Genomic DNA, 21,235 nt, shown 5'->3' on the forward strand with positions numbered 1-21,235 from the left:
GATGTTATAACTAAGAGGTGAGTGATGATATATAGTATGAGAAAAAGGGTGTCTGCTAGGTTAGAAGAAAACTTTTTCTAGTTAAAATTCCAATACCTTCATTTTTCGGGCATGGGAAGGTTTTCTGATGACGAATTTCCACTCCCCCCCCCCCCCGCCCCAAATTTGAGTGTATTTTGATTTGCTTATGAATAGATCTTTTTGAGAGTTTAATTTATGTGTGAAAAGGATAGAAAGAGGAAGAAGAAAAACAGAATAAATGGAAGAAGAATAGTTAGACAAAGTCGTGACTGTGAGTACCAAAGAATGCACCACGCAAAACAAAATAGGGCAAAATAGTAGAAATTACATCCCAAATTACAACACTAGTCACAAGAAAAAGACCGAAATGGCATAAACTCTAAAAATTGCACTTCTAACTATGAATAGTTCCGCTAAATTTTACAACCAGAGTTTGTTACTCTCTCCGTCGCAATTTATGTGACACTCTTTCTTTTTTAACCAGTCCCAAAAAGAATGTCATCTTTTCTTATTTAGAAATAATTTATCTTTAATATTTCAACTTTATCCTTAATGAATTGATTTAAAGCCACACATACATTTATGAATTTTTTTAGACTGCAAATTTTCAAAGCCTTACCTTCTTTTTTTAACTTGGTGACAAGTCAAACACCGCCTTATAAAAGAGTAAATATATCAACAGTGCTCACTTCTAATAAACATAAAGAAACTAAAGACGAGAAAAGGCCCAAAATATTCCAGTATCTTTGGACTTTAACTCAAACTAGTCCTATTTTGTGATAACCCAAAATGTCATCTTTAATTTAAACATTCATTTATGTGTTCTATGATCTCAAAAAGTACTATTCATTATTTCTCGATTTGCGTGCACGGTCCAAATAATTTTTTGGAAAAGTTTTTAATGAAAAATTGATTAAAATGTGAAATAAAGCTTTAAAACTTAAGTGAGTTGACTTTGATCAACGTTTTGAGCAAACGGATCCGGATCAGTATTTTGACAGTTCCAGTAGGTCTGTATCGTGATTTAAGACTTGGGCATATGCCCAGAATCGAATTCGGAGGTCCCTAGCTCAAATTATCGCTATTTAGAAGAAACTAGAAATATAAGGGCTAAAGATTTCTAAAGTTTGACCGCAGAGTTGACTTTATTGATATCGGACTCGAATTGAGATTTTGAAAATTGAAATAACTCTGTTATGTCATTTATGACTTGTGTGCCAAATTTGAAGTCATTCCGGATTCATTTAACATGTTTCGGCACAAGTTTTATAAATTGAAAAGCTTGAAACTCATAAGTCCGAATCGAGGTGTGAATCGCATAGAGGAAACGTCTGCTACATTGACCCGATTTTAGAAGCTTATATCTCGCAATCTATAAGAATTTAGAGATGATCCAAAAATGAATGTTGTATCCCTTTGTGTCTAGTTTTCATAAAAGCAAACCATGTGGCATTTGGAATTGTGTAGAAAAAGTTATGGTTGGTACACTACAGGCTGTTCGGAAAGATGTTTGGAAATCGCAAAGAAGAAATTTGTGTTGCACAGGGCTTATTTTGATAGCTTATATCTCGCAATATATAAAGAAATAGGAGATGACCAAAACATAAAAGTTGTAGATCTTTCTGTCTAGTTTTCATAAAGATAATCCATTTGTTATTTGGAGTTTTGTACAAATAGTTATGATTATTATACTTGAGGCTGTCCGGAAGAGTTGGAGAAGGCTGTTGGAAATATTTGTTCTTCGCGATCGCGGGAGAATGGCCGCGATCGCACAGAGTAAAAATTGCTAGAAAATTTTTGTGCTTCGCAATCGCGGGAGTTTGGCCGCGGCCGTGATCGCATAGGGTCAATAACTGGGCAACAGATCTTAAGTTCTAGAAATGGGATTTCATCCCATTTTTCACTTCTCACGATTTTGAGCTCGGGTAAGACGAGTTTTGGGCGATTTTTGAAAGGGCGGGCGAAGTAGCCTGCATGCTTGCATTACCATCTAGTTTATCAGCAGTCCATTCGATGTTCCATGTGTCTATGCTCCAGAAATATCATGGTGATCCGTCCCATGTGTTATATTTCAGCTCAGCCCAATTGAACAAGGATTTGACTTATGAGGAGGAGTCGGTAGCTATTCTAGCCCGGCAGGTCCGACAATTGAGGTCTAAGAGTTATCCATTAGTTCGAGTGCAATGGAGAGGTCAGCCGGTAGAAGCATCTACATGGGAGTCTAAGTCGGACATGCAGAGTAAATATCCACACCTTTTCACCAGCCGAGGTACTTTTCCAATTCCGTTCGAGGACAAACGTTTGTTTTAGAGGTGAAGAATGTGATGACCCAAAATGTCATCTTTAATTAAACATTTATTTATATGTTCTATAACCTCGAAAAGTACTATTCATCATTCCTCGACTTGCATGCGCAGTCTGAATAATTTTTCGAAAAGTTTTTATCTGAAAAATTGATTAAAATATGAAATAGAGCTTTAAAACTCAACTGAGTTTTCTTTGCTCAATATTTTGAGCAAACGGACCCGGATAAGTGTTTTAACAGTTTCAGTAGATCCGTATCGTGATTTGAGACTTGAGCGTATGCCCAGAATTGAATTCAAAGGTCCTTAGCTCAACTTATCCCTATTTAACGGAAACTAGAAATATAAAGGCTAAAGATTTTAAAAGTTTGACCGTAGAGTTGACTTTATTGATATCGGACTCAGATTGAGATTCCGAAAATTGGAGTAGCTCCGTTATGTCATTTATGACTTGTGTGCCAAATTTGAAGTCATTCTGGATTCATTTAACATGTTTTAGCACAAGTTTTGTAAATTGAAAAGTTTGAAACTCATAAGTTCGAATCGAGATGTGAATTGTAATTTCGAAGTTGTTTGACGTGATTTGAAACCCCGAGTAAGTCCGTATTATATTTTGGGACTTGTTGGAATATTCGGACGGTGTCCCGAGGGGCTCGGGTGAGTTTCGGGTGGTTTCGGACTATTTCTAGTCCATTTTAGCTGCTGGTTTTTGGCTACAGCTGTGTTCTATACGATAGTGGGTAATTGTTCGCGATCGCGATGAATAAAATGGGAGAAATTGACTAGTGCTTCGTGATCGCGGATTACCTTTCACGATCGCGTAGAGGAAACTTTTACTGCACTGACCCGATTTTGTAAGCTTATATCTTGCAATCTATAAGAAATTTGGAGATGATCCAAAAATAAAAGTTGTAGCCATTTATGTCTAGTTTTCAAAAAAGTAAACGATTTGGCATTTGGAGTTGTGTACAAAAAGTTATGGTTAGTACACTATAGGCTGTCTGGGAAGATGTTTGGAAATCGCGATGAAGAAATTTGTGTTACACAGGGCTAACTTTGACAGCTTATATCTCGAAATGTATAAGTAATTAGGAGATGGCCAAAACATGAAAGTTGTAGATATTGGTGTCTAGTTTTAAAAAAGATAACCATTTGTTATTTGGAGTTTTGTACAAATAGTTATGACCATTATACTAGAGACTGTCCGGAAGAGTTGGAGAAGGATGTTGGAAAAATTTGTTCTTCGCGATCGCGGGAGAATGGCCGCGATCGCATAGAGTAAAAAATGCTGGAAAATTATTGTGCTTCGCAATCGCGGGAGTTTGGCCGTGATCGTATAGGGTAAATGACTGGGCAACAGAACTTAAGTTGTGGAAATGAGATTTCGTCCCATTTTTCACTTCTCACGATTTTGAGCTCGGGTAAGACGAATTTTGGGCAATTTTCACGGGAAAATATTGGGGTAAGTGTTCCTTATCCTATATTAATTATATTTCATAATTTCATACTCATTTACATCATGAATCTGTGAATTTATGGAAGAAAAATCAGATTTGTATAAAATCTTCCAAAAATATAAAATTGAGATTTGAAGGTCAATCCGATGTTGGAATTCGATAATTTTTGTATGGTTGAACTCGTATCGGAACGGGTGTTCGGAATTTGTGTGTTTTTCCTAGATTCAAGACATGGGTCTCACAGTCAATGTTTAAAATGAATTTCGGATTTTAATCCAAAATATTAGTAAAATTCATATGGAATTAATTCCTAAGATTCGTGTTGAGTATATTGAATTGTTTGTGACTAGATTTGAAGCTTTTGGACCCTAATTCGCGAGGCAAGGGTGTATTGAAATCTTGAGTTGGTTGCAAATTGAGGTAAGTGTCTTAGTTAACCTTGACTTGAGGGAATAAAAACCTTGAATGATTTGTTATATGAAATTCATGTGAACGGCGTATAGGCGAGGTGACGAGTGTCTATATGTCGTCAAATTACTTGTTAGCATAATTATTTGAAATCATAAATTATTTTAAGACATAAATTAATTATTATATTAATTATTTCTCGCATATTCCTTGCTCAATATTATGCCTTGAATCCATGCTATAATTGTTACATGTTTATTTGACTTATGTGACTTAATTGTTACTTGACATTTAGTATATTAGAAATTAAATTACCTATTTTCTCTCTGATTTCCTCAATTAATTGCTACTTATCATTACTTGTTCCTAAATAATTTATAAATATTGTGTTCATTGTTGCCTAATAATTACTTACTGAATGTGGTATTTATTGGAGTATTTTTATTATATTTAAAGAGTTATTAAATTATATTGTTGGAGCGGGTTGTATACCGCAACGGAAATGAAAAGGAATATATTGGGAGATCGGGTTGCACGCCGCAACGGATTATAATTTAAGTTTATATTGTTGGAGCGTGTTGCACGCCGCAACGGAAATTTATTGAAGAGTTATATTGTTGGAGTGAGTTGCTCGTCGCAATGGAAATGGATTGAAATAATAGTTGGTTATGACTGCCGAGTTGGCTTCAACTGTTGAAATGAGTTACTTGTTTTATTTCTATTATTGTTGTTATTACTATTATTGCATACATGTTAATGTAAGTGACCTGCCTTATGGTCGTCACTACTTCGTCGAGGTTACGCTCAGCACTTACAGAGTACATGTGGTCGGTTGTACTCATACTACACTTTGCACTTATTGTGTAGATTCTGGAGTTGGTCCTACCGGCGTACTGTAGATTGTGCTCAGATTCAGCTACAAGTGGAGACTTGAGGTATAGCTGCACGACGTTCGCAGTTCTGAAGTCCCCTTCTACTTTATTTTAGCTGTGTGCTTTCTTTCATACAATATTATTTTATTCAGACCCTTGTTTGTATTATTCTACAAGCCCGTGCACTTGTGACTCCAGTTTTGTGATGATATTTAGACATCGCTATTATTATGAATTATTCACTTTATTTCAGATTTTATTTCCGCACTTGTTTCTTTGTTATTAAGAAATCTAAAATTGTTAAAAAAAAATAGTTTAAATTATTCTAACGTTGGCTTGCCTAGCAAGTGAAATATTATGCGCCATCACGGTACCGAAGGTGAGAATTTCGGGTCGTGACATATTTCTTTCACATGGAGCACTAATAGTCCACATTCTTTAATAAAGTGATACACTTTTAGTCTCCATGTTTGATATGAAAAAAAAATATTTTCCGAAAAGTATTTTTCAATTTTCTCATGTTTGGTTGGCTTAAATATTTTGAAAAATATTTTCCTCATCAACTCATTTTTCTCTAATTGGAGAAAAATATTTTCCTTGTCAAGAGAAGAAAATATTTTCTAAAATATTTCTTCAACCTTCCACACCCTTTTCTTCAAGCTTTTCTTCACTATTTATATTTTCTGGCCATATACATAGACTATACATTTATTATACATAATTATACACATATAATACATAAATAATATATATATATATATTATACATCCACCGGCTATTTTTAGTTTAAGTAGTTAGGTAGGCGGCTATTTGGGTTAATTCTTCTTCTTTTTATGATGTAGAAAAAGTATTTTCTTTCATTTCAACAAAATGATGTAGCAAAAAGTATTTTCTTTTCATGATATAGAAAATGTATTTTCTTTCATTTTAACAAAATAAGTACTTTTTCATGTTGTAGAAAGAGTACTTTCTTTTTCAACAAAAAAAGAGTATTTTCTTTTTAGTTGTGTAACACAAATTTCAATGTTGTTTTTGTGAGAAAAGGTAAAGCAACACATTAGTCCCTTTAGGTTTTTATAATTTTTTTAAAAAATAATTAAATTTTTGAAGAAAATAGAGTTTTGAAAACATTGGGTAATTGGGGTTGGGAGAAGGGTACGGGAGGGGGAAGGGCAGCACGAGAAACATGGTGATTTGAGAGAAGGGGAGGGGTAAGAAAAGTAGCATAAAATAATTTCTAAAAAATATTTTATTCTCTAAACAAACCAACCAAACAAACAATGAAAAATAAATGATAACAACTCTTTTTTTAGGAAAATATTTTCCTCTGGAATTTTGTTTTTTCATATTAAATATGGAGACTAAAAGTGTACTATTTTATTAAAGAATATGGATTATTAGTGCTCATGTAAAAGAAATAAAATTAGTTTGAGTTAAAATAGAGAGATATCGGACTATTTGGGGCATTTTCTCCACTAAAGACTATATTTCAAAATTGGCGTCCAACCAATTTCTACCTAACATCAATGATATGGTGCCCTTATCCTATTTCGAATTTTTTTCTTATCTCTTAGTTGGTTTGTTGAAAAGGGGAGAATTCATACATACACAAAAACAGAGAGGAGCAACCATTACATAATCTGTGTTGACTCAGTATATATCTCAGAATTTTCATCTTCAACATCAATTAAAAAGGTTAGTCAACCATGGTCTTAGCTAAACGAAGTTTATTTAACTGAATTTTTATATCTGCAATCGTGTTTTCTGCAATGACTTTCTTCAGTTTCTTTGTATTCTTTCTCCTGATTAGGTTTTATGTATATTTTATACATCAGATCTTGAGAACATGAAAGGAAGGGAAGGAACAGTTACAACAATGGAAAGAGGAAAAGAAATTGAAGGAGAAAGAGAGAAAGGGAAAGCAATCAAATTATCGGTATGTCATACAATTTGTACAGTCATATATAAAAGGGAAGGCACACAACCCTTAATAGTAGTATCTGTTCAAAGTTACCAATAGGTTTCTGCCAGAAGAAAACCAAAGTGTTCTTTCTCTCACTCGCTCATAAATCGTTTTTCTAATTTTCTCCCTAATATAAGTAATATTAAGAATTCTCGACAGAGGAAGCCTTTGAATTTATGATAATGGGACTCTCAACAGTAATTTCAGTCAAAAGCTACAATTATATACAATTTGAATATAACCTTTTATTGTACAGAATGCGGTAAAAAAATTATATATACATACAACTTAGATACAACTTGTATAAAATTATGTTAGTTGTATATATTATATGCCGTTTATACAACCGACATACAAGATATATACAATTTACTTAATGGTTACCAAAATATAGACCGAGTTTCGGTCAAAAAGGAAGAGAAAAGCCTTGCCTTCATCTATTGAGTAACAAGAATATATATACAAATAGTAAATCCTAGTCCTAACAAAAATGAAAAAAATACACCTACGACTTCTACTCGAAAAGTTGTCACCCGTCCTCCCTAAATTATGTGCATAAACACATGTATCCAAATACTTGAAGATGCCCATACATAGGCACTCGACCGTATAAAAGCTCATAAGGGGTTTTTCCATTCAAAGTTAAGGACAGAGCTCGATTAATCAAATGGCATGCTGTCAAAAACATCCCCCTCCCCCCCCCCCCCAAAAAAAAAAACTCTATAGGTAAATTACCTTGAAAATGCAAGGCTCGTGCTACATTCAATATGTGATGATGTTTTCTTTCCACGCTTATTGAATTGTCTCTCTATCATTGCAAAAAATTTCTTCACAGTTTGGCTACTTCTTTCTTATCAATCAATAAAAAAATCTACCAGCACGCGAATAATCATCTTCAATAATAAAAAATACGATGCACCTCAAGACGAAGTCATTCGATAAGGTCCCCATAAATTACAATGAATTAATTCACAAATGCTAGAAACTCTAAAATTACTCAAAGAAATTTTTTCTCTCTTTTGTTTTGTCCGATGACACACATCACAACTCTTATACAAAACGTCAAATGTTTTTTACATCTACAACAAAAATTGATTAGGTCACTTGTAGAGAAGGATGTCCCAAATGCTTTTACCAAAGATTCAACAAGTCAACGCCACCTATCTTCAGCGCACACACCCTCGACTTGTTCTAAAAATAGTAGAATCCATCTCTTCGTTCACACACTCCAGTCAACATCCTTGAGGTGATGTCATGTATAACACATAAAAGTTTAATGCATAGGAAAAAAATCTGAGTGATACATCAATCGCGACATAGATATCAATTGCACGTTAAGCCGGACACAGAATATTTTTCAAAACCAAATTTCCTACAAGCTTTGTTGAACCCTCGTTGGTGGCTACAACATTGCTTTCATCAGGCGAAGCACAGGACATCTATATATTTTTCGCACATTATGCAATAATTTTAAACAACCTGACATATGATTAGATGTCCATGTGTCAATGATCCTTTATGATCTTTCTTTTTGGTTCCAATATGTTAATTTTTGAGGTTATGCCTCTTTTCCTCTCCCTAAATTGATCCTCTAACCTTTGAATCTTAGTATTCAGTGGGCAACAAAGAAATATAAAGATGAAAACGGAGAGACACGATGTGATTAAATGCTAGGTTTAAGTGATTATTTCCTCATTTGCTTAATCACCTCTACTTCCTTTACTTCACCTCATACTTACACACAAGCATGAATCCCTTTCTTAAAACTAATGACTTATGTTACTCTTCTAACACCTTATATAGAATGAATAATTTTAAATAGAATGATCATAAGAAATATTAAGAGAAAGGGATTGAAAAAAAAACTAATGACTTATGTTACTCTTCTAACACCTTATATAGAAGGGAAAATGCATAAGTACCCCCTGATCTATAGTCAGATTTTTTATTACACACTTTATCTTTGCGGGGGTCCTATTATCCCCCTGAACTATTTTGAAGTAGAATAAATTCACCCTTAAAACACCACAATATTTTTTTTAGGAGGTGAACCACACTCGCTTGAAACATGGTATTTCATTAAATTTTTTATTTATTTCTTATTCTCTTCCTCATTTTCTCTTCTTTTTTCCTTTCTTCTTTATCTATTTGATTTATGTCACCTAACCAAGCTGAACAACAAGGATTCACCTTAATGTCTTCAATCAGTGACCTTTTTTTTTTTTTTTTTTTTGTTATGCTTGGCTTAAGGTCTTTAATGGCTATTGTGGTTGAGGGTTTTGGATGGTGGTTGTGGGCGGCGTAATCAAAATTAAAAGGTGAGTGATGGTGAATGATCTTGAGTATATATGTGTTGTTGGGTTAGAAAAAAAATTCTTTCGGTTAAAATTTCATTGACACCATTTTTTTCCGGCGTAGAAAAGATTTTCCGATGATAGATATTTTTTCAGATCTGAGTATATTTTGTTTTGTATATGAATAAATCTTTTTGAGAGTGTTATTGTGTGTGAAAGGAGGAGAAAGAAGAAGCATATTAGCATGATAAATGAAAGAAGAAAAGCCGGACAACGTCGCCGGCGAATGATGTCGAAAAAGTGAAGACGGAACTGTAGGAGAAAAGAAAAGAAGTAAAAGAAGTCAAAGGAAAAGAACAGAAAAAAGGAAACGTGAGAAATTGTATATTTAATTTTAAAATATTAAGAAAGTAAATTTTTTCTAGAAATTAAAATTATAATTTTGCCTCTCACTCTCTCAGGGAGAGTGAAATACACACGCTCTGCTACATAAGCCTTTAGGGTGCAAATAATTCTATTTCAAAATAGTTCAGGGGTAATAGTCCCCATAAAGATAAAGTGTGTAGTTGAAAATCCGACTATAAGTCATGGGGGTACTTATGCATTTTCCCTATATAGAATGAATAACTTTAAATAGAATGATCATAAGAAATATTAAGAGAAAGGGATTGAAAAAAAAATCAAAGTAAATCGCCAACAGTGGTACCTTGACTTCTCTTCTATTACATGACTGTATCTATATTCATTCTATTTTTTTTTCACGGCATATAATGGAGCCATTGATTTGTTATGTATGTGAAGGGAAATCAAGTGAGTTACGATCAAGCGGACTCAATATTGTTGGAGCCATGGGGAGGCACTGGTGGATCAGAATGGAATTACATTTTGAAAAGTCCTATTAAAGAAATATTGATTGCTCATGGAGATGTTATAGACTCCATCATGTTCAAAACCATTATTGAACAAGGTACTACCATCGACTCACCAAAGTTTGGTGGGGATGGTGGTCAAAGAGACAAGGCAAGTCCAAAAATATTGTGGTCAACATATTTATTTCTCGTAATTGTCACGTTCTTCTCAAGTTTATTTGTGTCATGTCATAGCAATGAGCTTAAATTTTGTAAAAAATTTAATTATTAAGACAATTAAACCAGTTATTCGTTTATCTTACAGCCTTCAAATTACCTTATCAAACTCTTGATATGAAAAATCATGTTATAGGTTAACTTAATATGATAGTGTAGCAACGTTTTGCAATTTTAGTATACACAGTGTAAAATCTATAGTTATATAAGCATCTTTCAAGTCAAAGATATGAATGAACTTGTTGTTTCATATTTAAACAAGAGTGGGTTGCTCTAGTGGTGAGCACCCTCCACTTCCAACCAAGAGGATGTGAGTTCGAGTCACCCCAAGAGCAAGGTGGGGAGTTCTTGGAGGGAGGGAGCCGAGGGTCTATCGGAAACAGCCTCTCTACCCCAGGGTAGGGGTAAGGTCTGCGTATAAATTACCCTTCCCATACCCCACTAGTGGGATTATATTGGGTTGTTGTTGTTGTTGTTGTTGCTTCATATTTAAGTTTGATGCTTCCTTTGCATTGGGAGGATTCAACTAGGTGTCCAAATTTGCTTTAGGTCAGAGATTTTGAATCCTAATATGACATGCTTGCACTTTTTTGAATTCTTGTCAAAATTCACGACTCTGCTACTTATTTAACCGATATGTAATTTGCAATAATCTCAGGTTGTTATTGAGGCGACTCCATTGGAATATTTAACAGGCATCAAGGGGACATTTGGACGTTTTTACGACCATTCGGTTATAAAATCTCTATGTTTTATAACTAATGCAAAGAATTATGGACCATTTGGGTGTGAGGCTGGTGGAACCCCATTTTCACTTGTGATGAAAGAAGGTGTAGCTATTGTGGGATTTCACGGGCGTTCTGGGTTGTACCTTGATGCTATTGGTGTTTATTTGCAGAAACTTGCTCCTCCCACTTCAGCAAAGGAACCTATGGTTGAAGACATTGAAATCTGTGACGTATGTTGTGATTATTCCCACCTTCACATAATCACCTCTACTTCCGTTTCTTCACTAAATACTTCAGCAAATGAACCCGAAGCTAAAAATATTGAGGCAAATGAACGTATGGTTGAAGAAATCGAAATCCATGACGTCTATACTACTTTTTCTCTTAATATCATGAATCGGATAAATTTTATTTCTTGTTTATTCTATTTTATTTCTTCCCAATTAATTGTGACTTTATATACTAAACCAACAGATGCATGCCATGTGTCTGCACATAAAGTTTTTTCACTTAATATATATTCTTTTGTTATTAAATCGGTTAACCATTATAAGTTAGTATGATTTGGTATAAATACCGAGTATGAGCAAGTTTTTGCTACCAGAGACATGTGCATTCACTATTTTATAACAAAGAATAGGAACTTATTGATAGAATTATAAACTTCTTGTTGTAAGAATAAAGAAAAAACAACTAAACATTATAAAGCTTATCAATCCTGGTTAGTATGATTTTCAAGAGGTTGTGTTTATATGTTTGACAGTTACTTATATTCATCTCTTCCTCAGAATGGTTAGAATAAATCTTCACTAAATCGTCCCTCCCTCTGTTTAGTGCATAATGTAGTAAATTGAGGGGGGGGGGGGGGGTGACACCAGCCGAACATATTCTTTTAATGCAGTTGAACATATGCATAGTAAACCATTTTCTTGACATGCTTATTTGGATACATAACTAGTTGCTCAAACTCTAAGAACATAATATATAGAGAATTAACTGTCTTTCTTTGTGAGAATTTGATATAATGTTTGGTCTTTTGGCAGGTGTCATTTTCTACCCTTCGCAAGGACACTCTCAATGTTCTGGATTTCATAGAGAGCTTAAAGAATGAAGAAATTCAAAAAGCTGTTGACGTGGATCTAACTGAAAAGATGGTATTGGAGCTGGACTTCCTCCTTTTGAATCTCCATCATCTTTCCAAGTATCATGCTGAACAACTTTCTCCATTCATGACAGAATATGAGATTCTTCAGAATGTATGTGGCAATATAAGAGATTTCCACGAGTTGATAGTGAATGGTTGCGTTGGGCATGAGATTGTTGAATATGTCTTACCTCAGTTTCAACTAATGGCTGAGAGAGTAGGACGCTTCCTGTGGCCTAATCAAATTGGTGGGCACTCTCGACTCTTCAAGCTAGAACATCTATTCTTTGAGATTATTCCAACTCAGTTGGAGGTTATGCACATATGTTTTACAAATTTGAACGCTTCAACATCAGCAGAAGTTGGACACTTTATTAAGAAGCTCCTAGAAACCTCTCCGGACATTCTTAGAGAATATCTGATTCACCTACAAGAGCACATGATAAATGTTATTACCGCTAGCACTCCAGGGGCTCGAAACATTCATATCATGATAGAGTTCCTATTAATCATTCTCACTGATGTGCCTAAGGACTTTATTCATACTGGCAAGTTGTTTGAATTCCTAGCACGTGTTGAAGCACTAACCAGGGACGTATCAGCTATTGCTTGCGACTTAGAAGAGAAATCAAAGAATGGAGAGAGTACCAATGTAACAAACAGTGCAACTCTAGGCTTGCTTGAAAATATTGAACTCCTGAAGAGAGAACTCAAAGATGTTTACTTGAAAGCTCCGGACTCATCTCAACTCTGCTTTCCCATGAGTGATGGACCCCTGTTCATGCATCTTCTACTTAGACACCTAAATGATTTGCTCAATTCCAATGCTTATTTAGTTGCTTTGATAAAGGAAGAAATCAGGCTGGTGAAAGAAGATCTAGAATTCATAAGATCTTTCTTCGGGAATGTTGAGCAAAAATTGTATAAAGATCTCTGGGCAGGTATTTTAGATGTGGCATACGTGACAAAAGATGTCATTGATTCAATTATTGTGAGAGATAATGGCCTCTTACATCTTATTTTCTCACTTCCCGTTGCCATAGAAAAGATCAATCTTATCAAAGAAGATGTCTCAAATTTATTTGAGAAGATTCCCAACAACATGGGCGTCATTGTTGTAAACTCTCCCAACAAGCCATTTGAGCGCAATTCATCAATAGCTGGAAAAATAATCGTAGGTTTTAAAGAGGAGACATATTTGATAATTAGGAAGCTCACCAGTGGACCAAAAACGCTAGATGTCATTTCGATCACTGGTATGCCGGGTTCCGGTAAAACTACTTTAGCGTACAAAGTGTATAATGATAAGTCAGTTTTTGGTCATTTTGACATCCGTGCATGGTGTACAGTCGATCAAAAGTATGACGAGATGGAGTTGCTGAAAAAACTATTTAATCAAGTTACTGGCTCAACTTTGAAATTCAGTGAGAATTTTGATGTTGCTGATGAGCTACGAAAATATCTATTTGGAAAGAGGTACCTTATAGTCTTAGATGATTTGTGGGACACTGCAGCATGGGATGAGTTGACAAGACCTTTTCCTGAAGTTGAGAAAGGAAGTCGAGTTATTTTGACGACTCGAGAAAAGAAAGTGGCTATGCATGCACAACGCCACAGTGATCCTCTTGACCTTCGATTGCTAAGACCGGAAGAAAGTTGGGAGTTATTAGAGAAAAAGGTCTTTGGAAAAGAAAGTTGCCCTGATGAATTAGTGGATGTTGGAGAAGAGATAGTCCAAAACTGCAAACGGCTTCCTTTGGTGGTTGATTTGATTGCTGGAGTCATTGCAGGGAAGGAAAAGAAAAGGAGTGTGTGGCTTGAAGTTCGAAATAATTTGAATTCCTTCATTTTCCAGAAAGAAGAGGACGTGATGAAGGTTATAGAATTAAGTTATGACCATTTACCTGATCCCTTAAAGTCGTGCTTACTTTACTTTGCAAGTTATCGGAAGGACAGAGCAATTCCAGTCGAACTTTTGAAAAGGTTCTGGCGTGCCGAAGGATTTGCGGAAGACACAGAGATGAACAGTGTGGAAGAAGTGATGGATGTTTATTTGGATAATTTAATTTCCAGTAGCTTGGTAATTTCTTTCAATGAGATAGGTAAACACACGACTTGCCAAATTCATGATCTTGTGCATGACTTTTGTTTGATAAAAGCAAGAGAGGAAAAGTTGTTTGACGAGATAAGTTCAAGTGCTCCATCATCATCTTCTTCAGATCTGATGCCACGTCAAATGAACATTGAATATGGTCAGGGGCACTTTGGGCATAACAATTTTTCCCTCTTCGATTCAAAAAATAAAAGGCATTCCGGTAAACACCTCTATTCTTTGAGGATAACTGACCACATATATCATGACAATAGTCTTCTTTATGATATATGCCACCTAAGACACTTCAGGCTTCTTAGAGTGTTGCAACTGGATAGCTTTTTTATCAGGGCGAATGATTCTTTGCTGAATAAAATATGCACATTGGTTCATTTGAGGTACTTATACATTCGGACAGAAGTTAAATCTCTGCCTTCGTCTTTTTCAAATCTCTGGAATCTGGAAACTCTGTGGGTGAATAAAAATGGACCCCCCTTGGTAATATTACCAACAATTTGGAATCTTGTAAAGTTGCGAGTGCTGGGCATAGCTGATTGTTCTTTCTTTGATTTGGATACAGATGAACCAATACTGGTAGCAGAGGACTCAAAGTTAGTGAGCTTGAGATTACTACTGGGACTCGAAGTTTCCTATTCAAAAGAAACAGAGGATATTTTCAAAAGGTTTCCCAATCTTCAAGAGCTTCGATTTGATCTCAAGGAATCATGGGATTGTTCAACAGGGCGATATTGGTTCCCGAAATTGGACTTCCTAAATGAACTAGAATCTCTCAAAGTAACTTTTAAAAGTTCAAATTCAAATGATAGTGCGCTCTCTGTAGCGACAAATCGGCTTTGGGATTTTCACTTCCCTTCGAGTGTGAAAATGTTGTGTTTGTGTGAGTTTCCTCTGACATCCGATTTACTATCAACAATAGGAAGACTGTCCAACCTTGAACAGCTGTACCTTAAAAACGCAATCATCGAGGGGGAGGAATGGAACATGGGGGAGGAAGACACATTCCAGAATCTCAAATGTTTGACATTGCAGCGAGTGAATCTTTCTAAGTGGGAGGTTAGAGAGGAATCCTTTCCTGCGCTTGAGAAATTACGACTGCGGTACTGTCGTAGGCTTAAGGAGATTCCGCCTAGTTTCGGGGATATTTGTTCCTTAAAAAGTATCGAACTGGTGAGGAGCCGTCGACTTGAATCATCTGCTCTGAAGATTAAGCAAGATGTTGAAGATATGATGGGGGATATTCAGGTCCTTGTTTATAACTGATCAAGTCTTGAGCACTTTTACCCTTGGAAAATATGTGAGTATAGACGAATTTATTACCTCATTTTTATTATATGTGGCAGAGTTTGACCAGTGGAATCTTCTTTTGCAGAATGCATGTAAGGAATACATCCAGCTTTAGAGGCTAAAGATAAATCCAGCATTCTCCCTGCTAGTTACATTTGTTCTTTCAAATTGTTGTTCTTGTATAATCTCTTTTCTTCGGCATGGCTTGAATTGTTTGCATATCAAGTCCAGAAACATACATGGGAGTGCAATGATAGAATAATACTTTAGGAAGTGGATTTGGAGGATAGCAAGAAGTGGGAAACCTCTGTACTATATGAATGTTATCTTATATCTCAGCTTTTTCAAGTTTTTATATATTTTTCACAATCAGTCCAGCATAGAGTTTCAATTGTGATGCAGGCTGGTGGAATTCACACGCACCAAGAATAAGCCCATAGACGTATTTGGAGTTGAGGCTGGCTGTATAACAGTGAAGATGTGAATTCACTTTACATAACAGTGAAGAAAGAGTAGATGGTGGTGCAACTTCAACTGTAATGCAGAAAATTCAAATTCTCCGGTCTTTATACCTACCTCGCTGGCTGCCAGTGGTGAAGCGCAACAAGTTGATGCACATGGGATGAAAGAAAAACAAGTGCAGGTCGATGAATTTGCAATTAGATGCAGCTGTAGTTGCAGCTAGCTCTACATGTGTAGATAATTTTCCTGCTACTCTTGCTCCGTCTTCTGTGAAACAACAAACAAGAAGCTCACACTTTCATCCTCCCAAATTGACAATGCCTTGATTGTTGTTCAACAGCCCGGCTCAACTGCAGCACTAGTTTTAGTGATGCTAAGCTTCGATAGCACTCTGTCACAGACTCGCCAACTTTGGCTGCAAAAGCTAACTCGTGATGTGAAAAGTTGTGAACTGCTTGTAAACTGTCCGGAAATCTCTCTCCAATGTAGGCTACTTGGGCATTCAACTTGGGTTGAAGCCATGTTTTCTTTCTTTTTCGCTATGGCATCTTTTTTCATATTTCCTGTTCCTTTCTTTTTCCTGTTCAAAGATAATCCACGATTTTTAAGTCTGTGAATGTAAAATACCACCACAACACTACGCCTTTGATGTTTGCTAATGAGTTCACAAGTGATTGTATAACCTGCAAGTGACATGCTTGAATATAGGCGAGTACAGTGATGAAAATGTTATGAATGCAATACAATGCCATTCTCCTAATCTCTTCCACCAATTAACTCCCAAATACTGTAACTTTTACCTACTATATAGCATGGAAAATCAACTAAATATTGTAAGGTCAAAGAAATCTAATGCAATTTATTTCAGCGACGTGTGGAAGAATGAACTATGCAAAGCACATCAAGTCCAAGCCTAAACAAAAGGAAGAGATTAGTAATAACAAAACCTTGATAAATACTGTCAATGAACTCAAAGAATCATATAACCAAACCTTGACAAGAGCATATAAGTAGCAGATACTATAAGAGTTCAACATTTGCAATCAGTTTAAAAGACAGGACAGAAATTAATGACTTGCTTGGTACACGTACACATTAGTTTCAAGAGAGAATTACAACTAATGTTTAACCATACATGACATAATTAATTAACTATTAGCTAAGAAGTACATGACAGCACCATTTAATCTGAATAAGTTGTGAACACAATCCAACGCTAATAAAAAGAGCAGACTAACTATAATGTATTTTCCATTCTCCTAGAGATTCATAGTACTTTCTGCAAACAAATATCGTCGCCTCAAAGGCTAAAGAAAGCGACTGATGATAATTTAGGCATGTTAGCCGAAGATGTGTAATGAACTATGAATAGCATAAGAAGTTTTAAGCCCGACAAAAAGGGTGTGAGAAATCTGATGTCGGGGAACACAAGATTACAATTGGAGACTAATTAATATAACTAGTTTCTATACACGTGTGTCCCATATAAATTAGAACATATTTGTTTAAAATAATATAGATAAATATATTAAAGTATGTGTATAATGAGTAATAAAAAATAAAAAACGAAAAAATTACAAGCTCAATTTGATGAATAATAAGCCAATTTGAATAAAAGATGATAATTTCAAGGTATATTCAGTACAGTCCTGAAAATTTTTCGTATAAGCTTAACATGCTTGTGACTTTTTACATGACTTTTTTTTTGCATTAATATCATTTTTATTTTAAAACTCTTCCAAGAACTAACCAAAAAAAATACAATTTGTAAGTAAATATTGTCGAAGTAATATGACCTCAAGTTAGAATAGACGTCAAACTTTAAATATCACCATTTATCTGTTGTAGTTACCAATTCTAACATGGATAAGTCTATATAAAAAAAAGATACTTGCACAGTAAACTTTAATTTGAATATCACAATTTATCTATCATAGTTACCAGTTCTAACATGAATGAGAATATATCTCAGGAAAATAAAATACTTGTACAGTTCCATGAATACTCGTTGGAAGTAACAAAGAAAATTTAATATGAAATATAAAACGACCAGCATTGTATAACCCCATAGAAATAGATCTTGAAGGGATAGTGACTCGGAGAAGAATTTAAAATTCTTTTATATAAAAAAGATAAAGTGACACTTACTTAAAAAAAATGAGAAGACAGAAGAGTAAACTGCAAATAATCCTCTTGTTGTTAATGTACATATATTCTTTTGCTTCTTGTTCTCTATCAGAAAGTTTTTGATAGAATACGAGTTGTTTGATAAAGAAAAGACCACTAAAAATATTATTTTCGAAGAGAAAGCCATCTTTCTTTGATGAATTTTATTTTACTTTACTATATATAAATATTTAGACACCTTATTTTGCACTTTTATAGAATACTTTAAAGAATGTGAAAAGTTGTGCAAGAAAATTATTATTACTTGAGTAGAAGATGAAAGATACAAACAATCAGTAATAAGTAAGAAAATTTATAATGATGTAAAGAATGTAAAAAGGTATAGAAAGGCTATTAACATGAAAGATGAAAGAAACAAAACATAAATGTAATATTTACATTTACGCACACAATAACATTATAGGAGTAATATTTGACTGAAAGGCAAAATGGACATTCAACTTTTAATGGGCATTTTGGTCTTTTAATTTTTCCTTTACGTTTTCACACTTATAATATAGTATGAAATGATATGATATGATGTAATGAACAGTGTGATAAGTTTGTAGTTTCGAAGCAATTTAATCAATTGTAAAGAGAAGAGCCTACAAATAGGCAAATAACAGATACTAAAAGTTCAACAAATGGAATTCTATTTGCATCATGTTGAAAGGTCATGACATGCAATTGACAACAATAACAAACCCAGTGTAATCCCACAAGTGAGATCTGGGGAGGGAAGTCAGAGGCAAATCTACGACTTAAATTCTATGGGTTCAACTTTTGGAATTTTTAGTAATGAACCCATTATATTTTTAAAGCTATGAGTTCATATCTATTATTTGTTGCAATTTTAGTAGATTCTTACACATAAATTTATGCTCCGCATTGAAAATTATGAATTCAGTTGAACCCGTTATCTTAATATTACATATGCCCCTGAAGGTAGTGTGTACACAACCTTACCCCTACCTTGTGCAGGTCGAAAAACTATTTTCGATAGACCCTCGAATCAGTCCAACAAAGTTGCAACATATATATAACAATGAAAAGAGTCATGGAAAATAGCACATACACGGGTGTACATGCCCCCTCCCGCCCAAAAATATAATAGTAACAACAACAGGAAGAGTTCAAACTCTTTATTTGTAACCAATTCAGTGTTGTCAAAGGCGCGCTTAAAGACCTCTTAAGCCTTGAAGCGAGCACGAACCAGGTTGAGCGCTTCGCCTCGCTTAGCGGGCACTTCAGTGCCGTGATCACGGCTCTAAGACATTTTTTTCCTTGCCAATGAGCATAATCCTGAAGATCGACACCAAATTGATATTTTCCTTTACTATATTTTTTTTAATTTCTTTGTCCATATATTTGTTATTCATGCTTATGATTATTAGTTTTGGACGATAATTACATATCTGTATTTTTTTTCTCTATTGCGCTTTTCTTCAATAGAGCTCACGCTTTATTTGCGCCTTGTGCTTAAAGCCCTAATGGACCTTAGAGCCTTTTTGCACTTTTCGCCTTTGATAATACTGAACTAATTGCTGTGAAGTCTTTCAACAAATGGTAAAATTTATGGGATATGAGCTTCGATCCTCTCCATAACTTTTAGCTCCCAATGTTACCACCACAACCAGCAGTGCAAATACACAAGGCCCGGGCAAATAAATGCATGAGAAAGATTAACATAGAACTAATACCTGCACCCTTCCTAAACAGAAGCCACAGAGCAATTCCCGTTACTGTATCGCGTTGATGTTGCATCTTCATCAATTATCCAAACAAAGTTATGTTAAATTTCGAATTTCAGTGATGACTAAAAACAAAAGTTAAACACTCTCTACTAATGTATCTATCGCATGTGCAGGTTAACTATGCAAATCACAAGAAGGAAAGTGCATCAGAGTAGGGAAGAAACAAAGGAAGGTCCAATGGCAACTATCACATTCAAATCCTTCTATCAAGTGCGTACATCAGGAAAACAAGGAAAGAAAGTGAATCAGTCAACTATGCAAAATAGACAGAAGACTATCAAGGAAGGAGGAGGGAATCAATCAATTGTGCAAAATCAACGGAAGACTCAACTTCAGTGATTGGAAATAAGTTCAAGGCAAATCCAACATATTAACTAAGCATGAATCTGGCCCTGATTCGTGCACCGGATTCAAGAGGCAACCTTTGGGTCCTACTCTTAGAATACATTGCCTCAAAAGAAAAATTATATAATCAACGATTTTCCAAAATCTCATAGAAATGAACCAACAGCCTCATTAAGCTCTATATAAGAAGGGAAGAAAGGACTGGGATTTTACGCAACTTTCATACAAGTTTTCAATCTTTCTACTTCTTACAAAAACATTGTATTCCTAAGCTTACTAGTGTCGCAAAAGACAGAGAGAAAAAAGAAAGCGATTGAAAGATTGTGTCAAGAATTTATTTGTAACTCGTTTGTGGTAAACGTGAAGAAAATCACACTCTCATTTTGTAATTGTTCGATTGAAGATCCAAGAGAATCCTTGTGACCCAAAGGAACTAGATGTACGTGCTACATCAGTACACGAACTAGTATAAAAATCTATGTCTCTCCTATTTATTTTTATTACTCTCAGTTACTTTTATTTGTTGTACTAATTATTGTCTGCAGAACCTTGGTAGTCAACTAAGAACAAAGTTAGTCGACTAAAGAATTTTTACAATTCACCCTCCCTCCTTGTACTTTCAATTGATATTAGAGCAAGTCTCACACTCAAAAGAAATTATTTGCTTAAAAGCAATGTGAGTAAAAATCATGTGAACAAACATTGTTGTTGGAGTACTATTTAAAGAAGGAACATCACAAGTCAGGCCACCTACTTCAATTGACAGTATTTATCACATTGGAAAATGCGTATGGAACCATATGCAAAGTCATATGATATCAAAGTCTGGCGTGTCA

The 21,235-nt window shown here is 34.9% G+C and overlaps 1 protein-coding gene across 2 annotated transcripts; it reads left to right on the plus strand.

Annotated features, from left to right (window-relative positions):
- The first annotated feature begins 6,548 nt into the window (after positions 1–6,548).
- Positions 6,549–16,816, plus strand: LOC104087881 (putative late blight resistance protein homolog R1B-23). Of its 2 annotated transcripts, none has more exons than XM_070196440.1 (6): positions 6,549–6,756; positions 6,897–6,997; positions 10,120–10,338; positions 11,062–11,361; positions 12,175–14,865; positions 14,948–15,113. In XM_070196440.1, the coding sequence occupies exons 2-6, from the start codon at positions 6,908–6,910 to the stop codon at positions 14,963–14,965; spliced, it is 3,318 nt and encodes a 1,105-aa protein (XP_070052541.1). In that variant the 5' UTR covers positions 6,549–6,756; positions 6,897–6,907; the 3' UTR covers positions 14,966–15,113. The 2 variants fall into 2 exon arrangements, with proteins under 2 accessions (XP_070052541.1, XP_070052540.1); XM_070196439.1 differs by adding an exon at positions 15,758–16,816 and having other exon boundaries at positions 6,552–6,756; positions 12,175–15,682.
- Positions 16,817–21,235: the final 4,419 nt, after the last annotated feature.

This window comes from Nicotiana tomentosiformis, chromosome 2, assembly GCF_000390325.3.
Source record: "Nicotiana tomentosiformis chromosome 2, ASM39032v3, whole genome shotgun sequence".
NCBI classification, from domain to species: domain Eukaryota; kingdom Viridiplantae; phylum Streptophyta; class Magnoliopsida; order Solanales; family Solanaceae; genus Nicotiana; species Nicotiana tomentosiformis.

Bases quoted from the DNA above. Each gene is read 5' to 3' on its own strand.
- LOC104087881 (XM_070196439.1), top strand. From the start codon at position 6,908: ATGAAAGGAAGGGAAGGAACAGTTACAACAATGGAAAGAGGAAAAGAA. The intron at 6,998-10,119 runs GTATGTCATACA...ATGTATGTGAAG, and splicing joins GGAAAGCAATCAAATTATCG to GGAAATCAAGTGAGTTACGA. The intron at 11,362-12,174 runs GTATGTTGTGAT...GTCTTTTGGCAG, and splicing joins AAGACATTGAAATCTGTGAC to GTGTCATTTTCTACCCTTCG.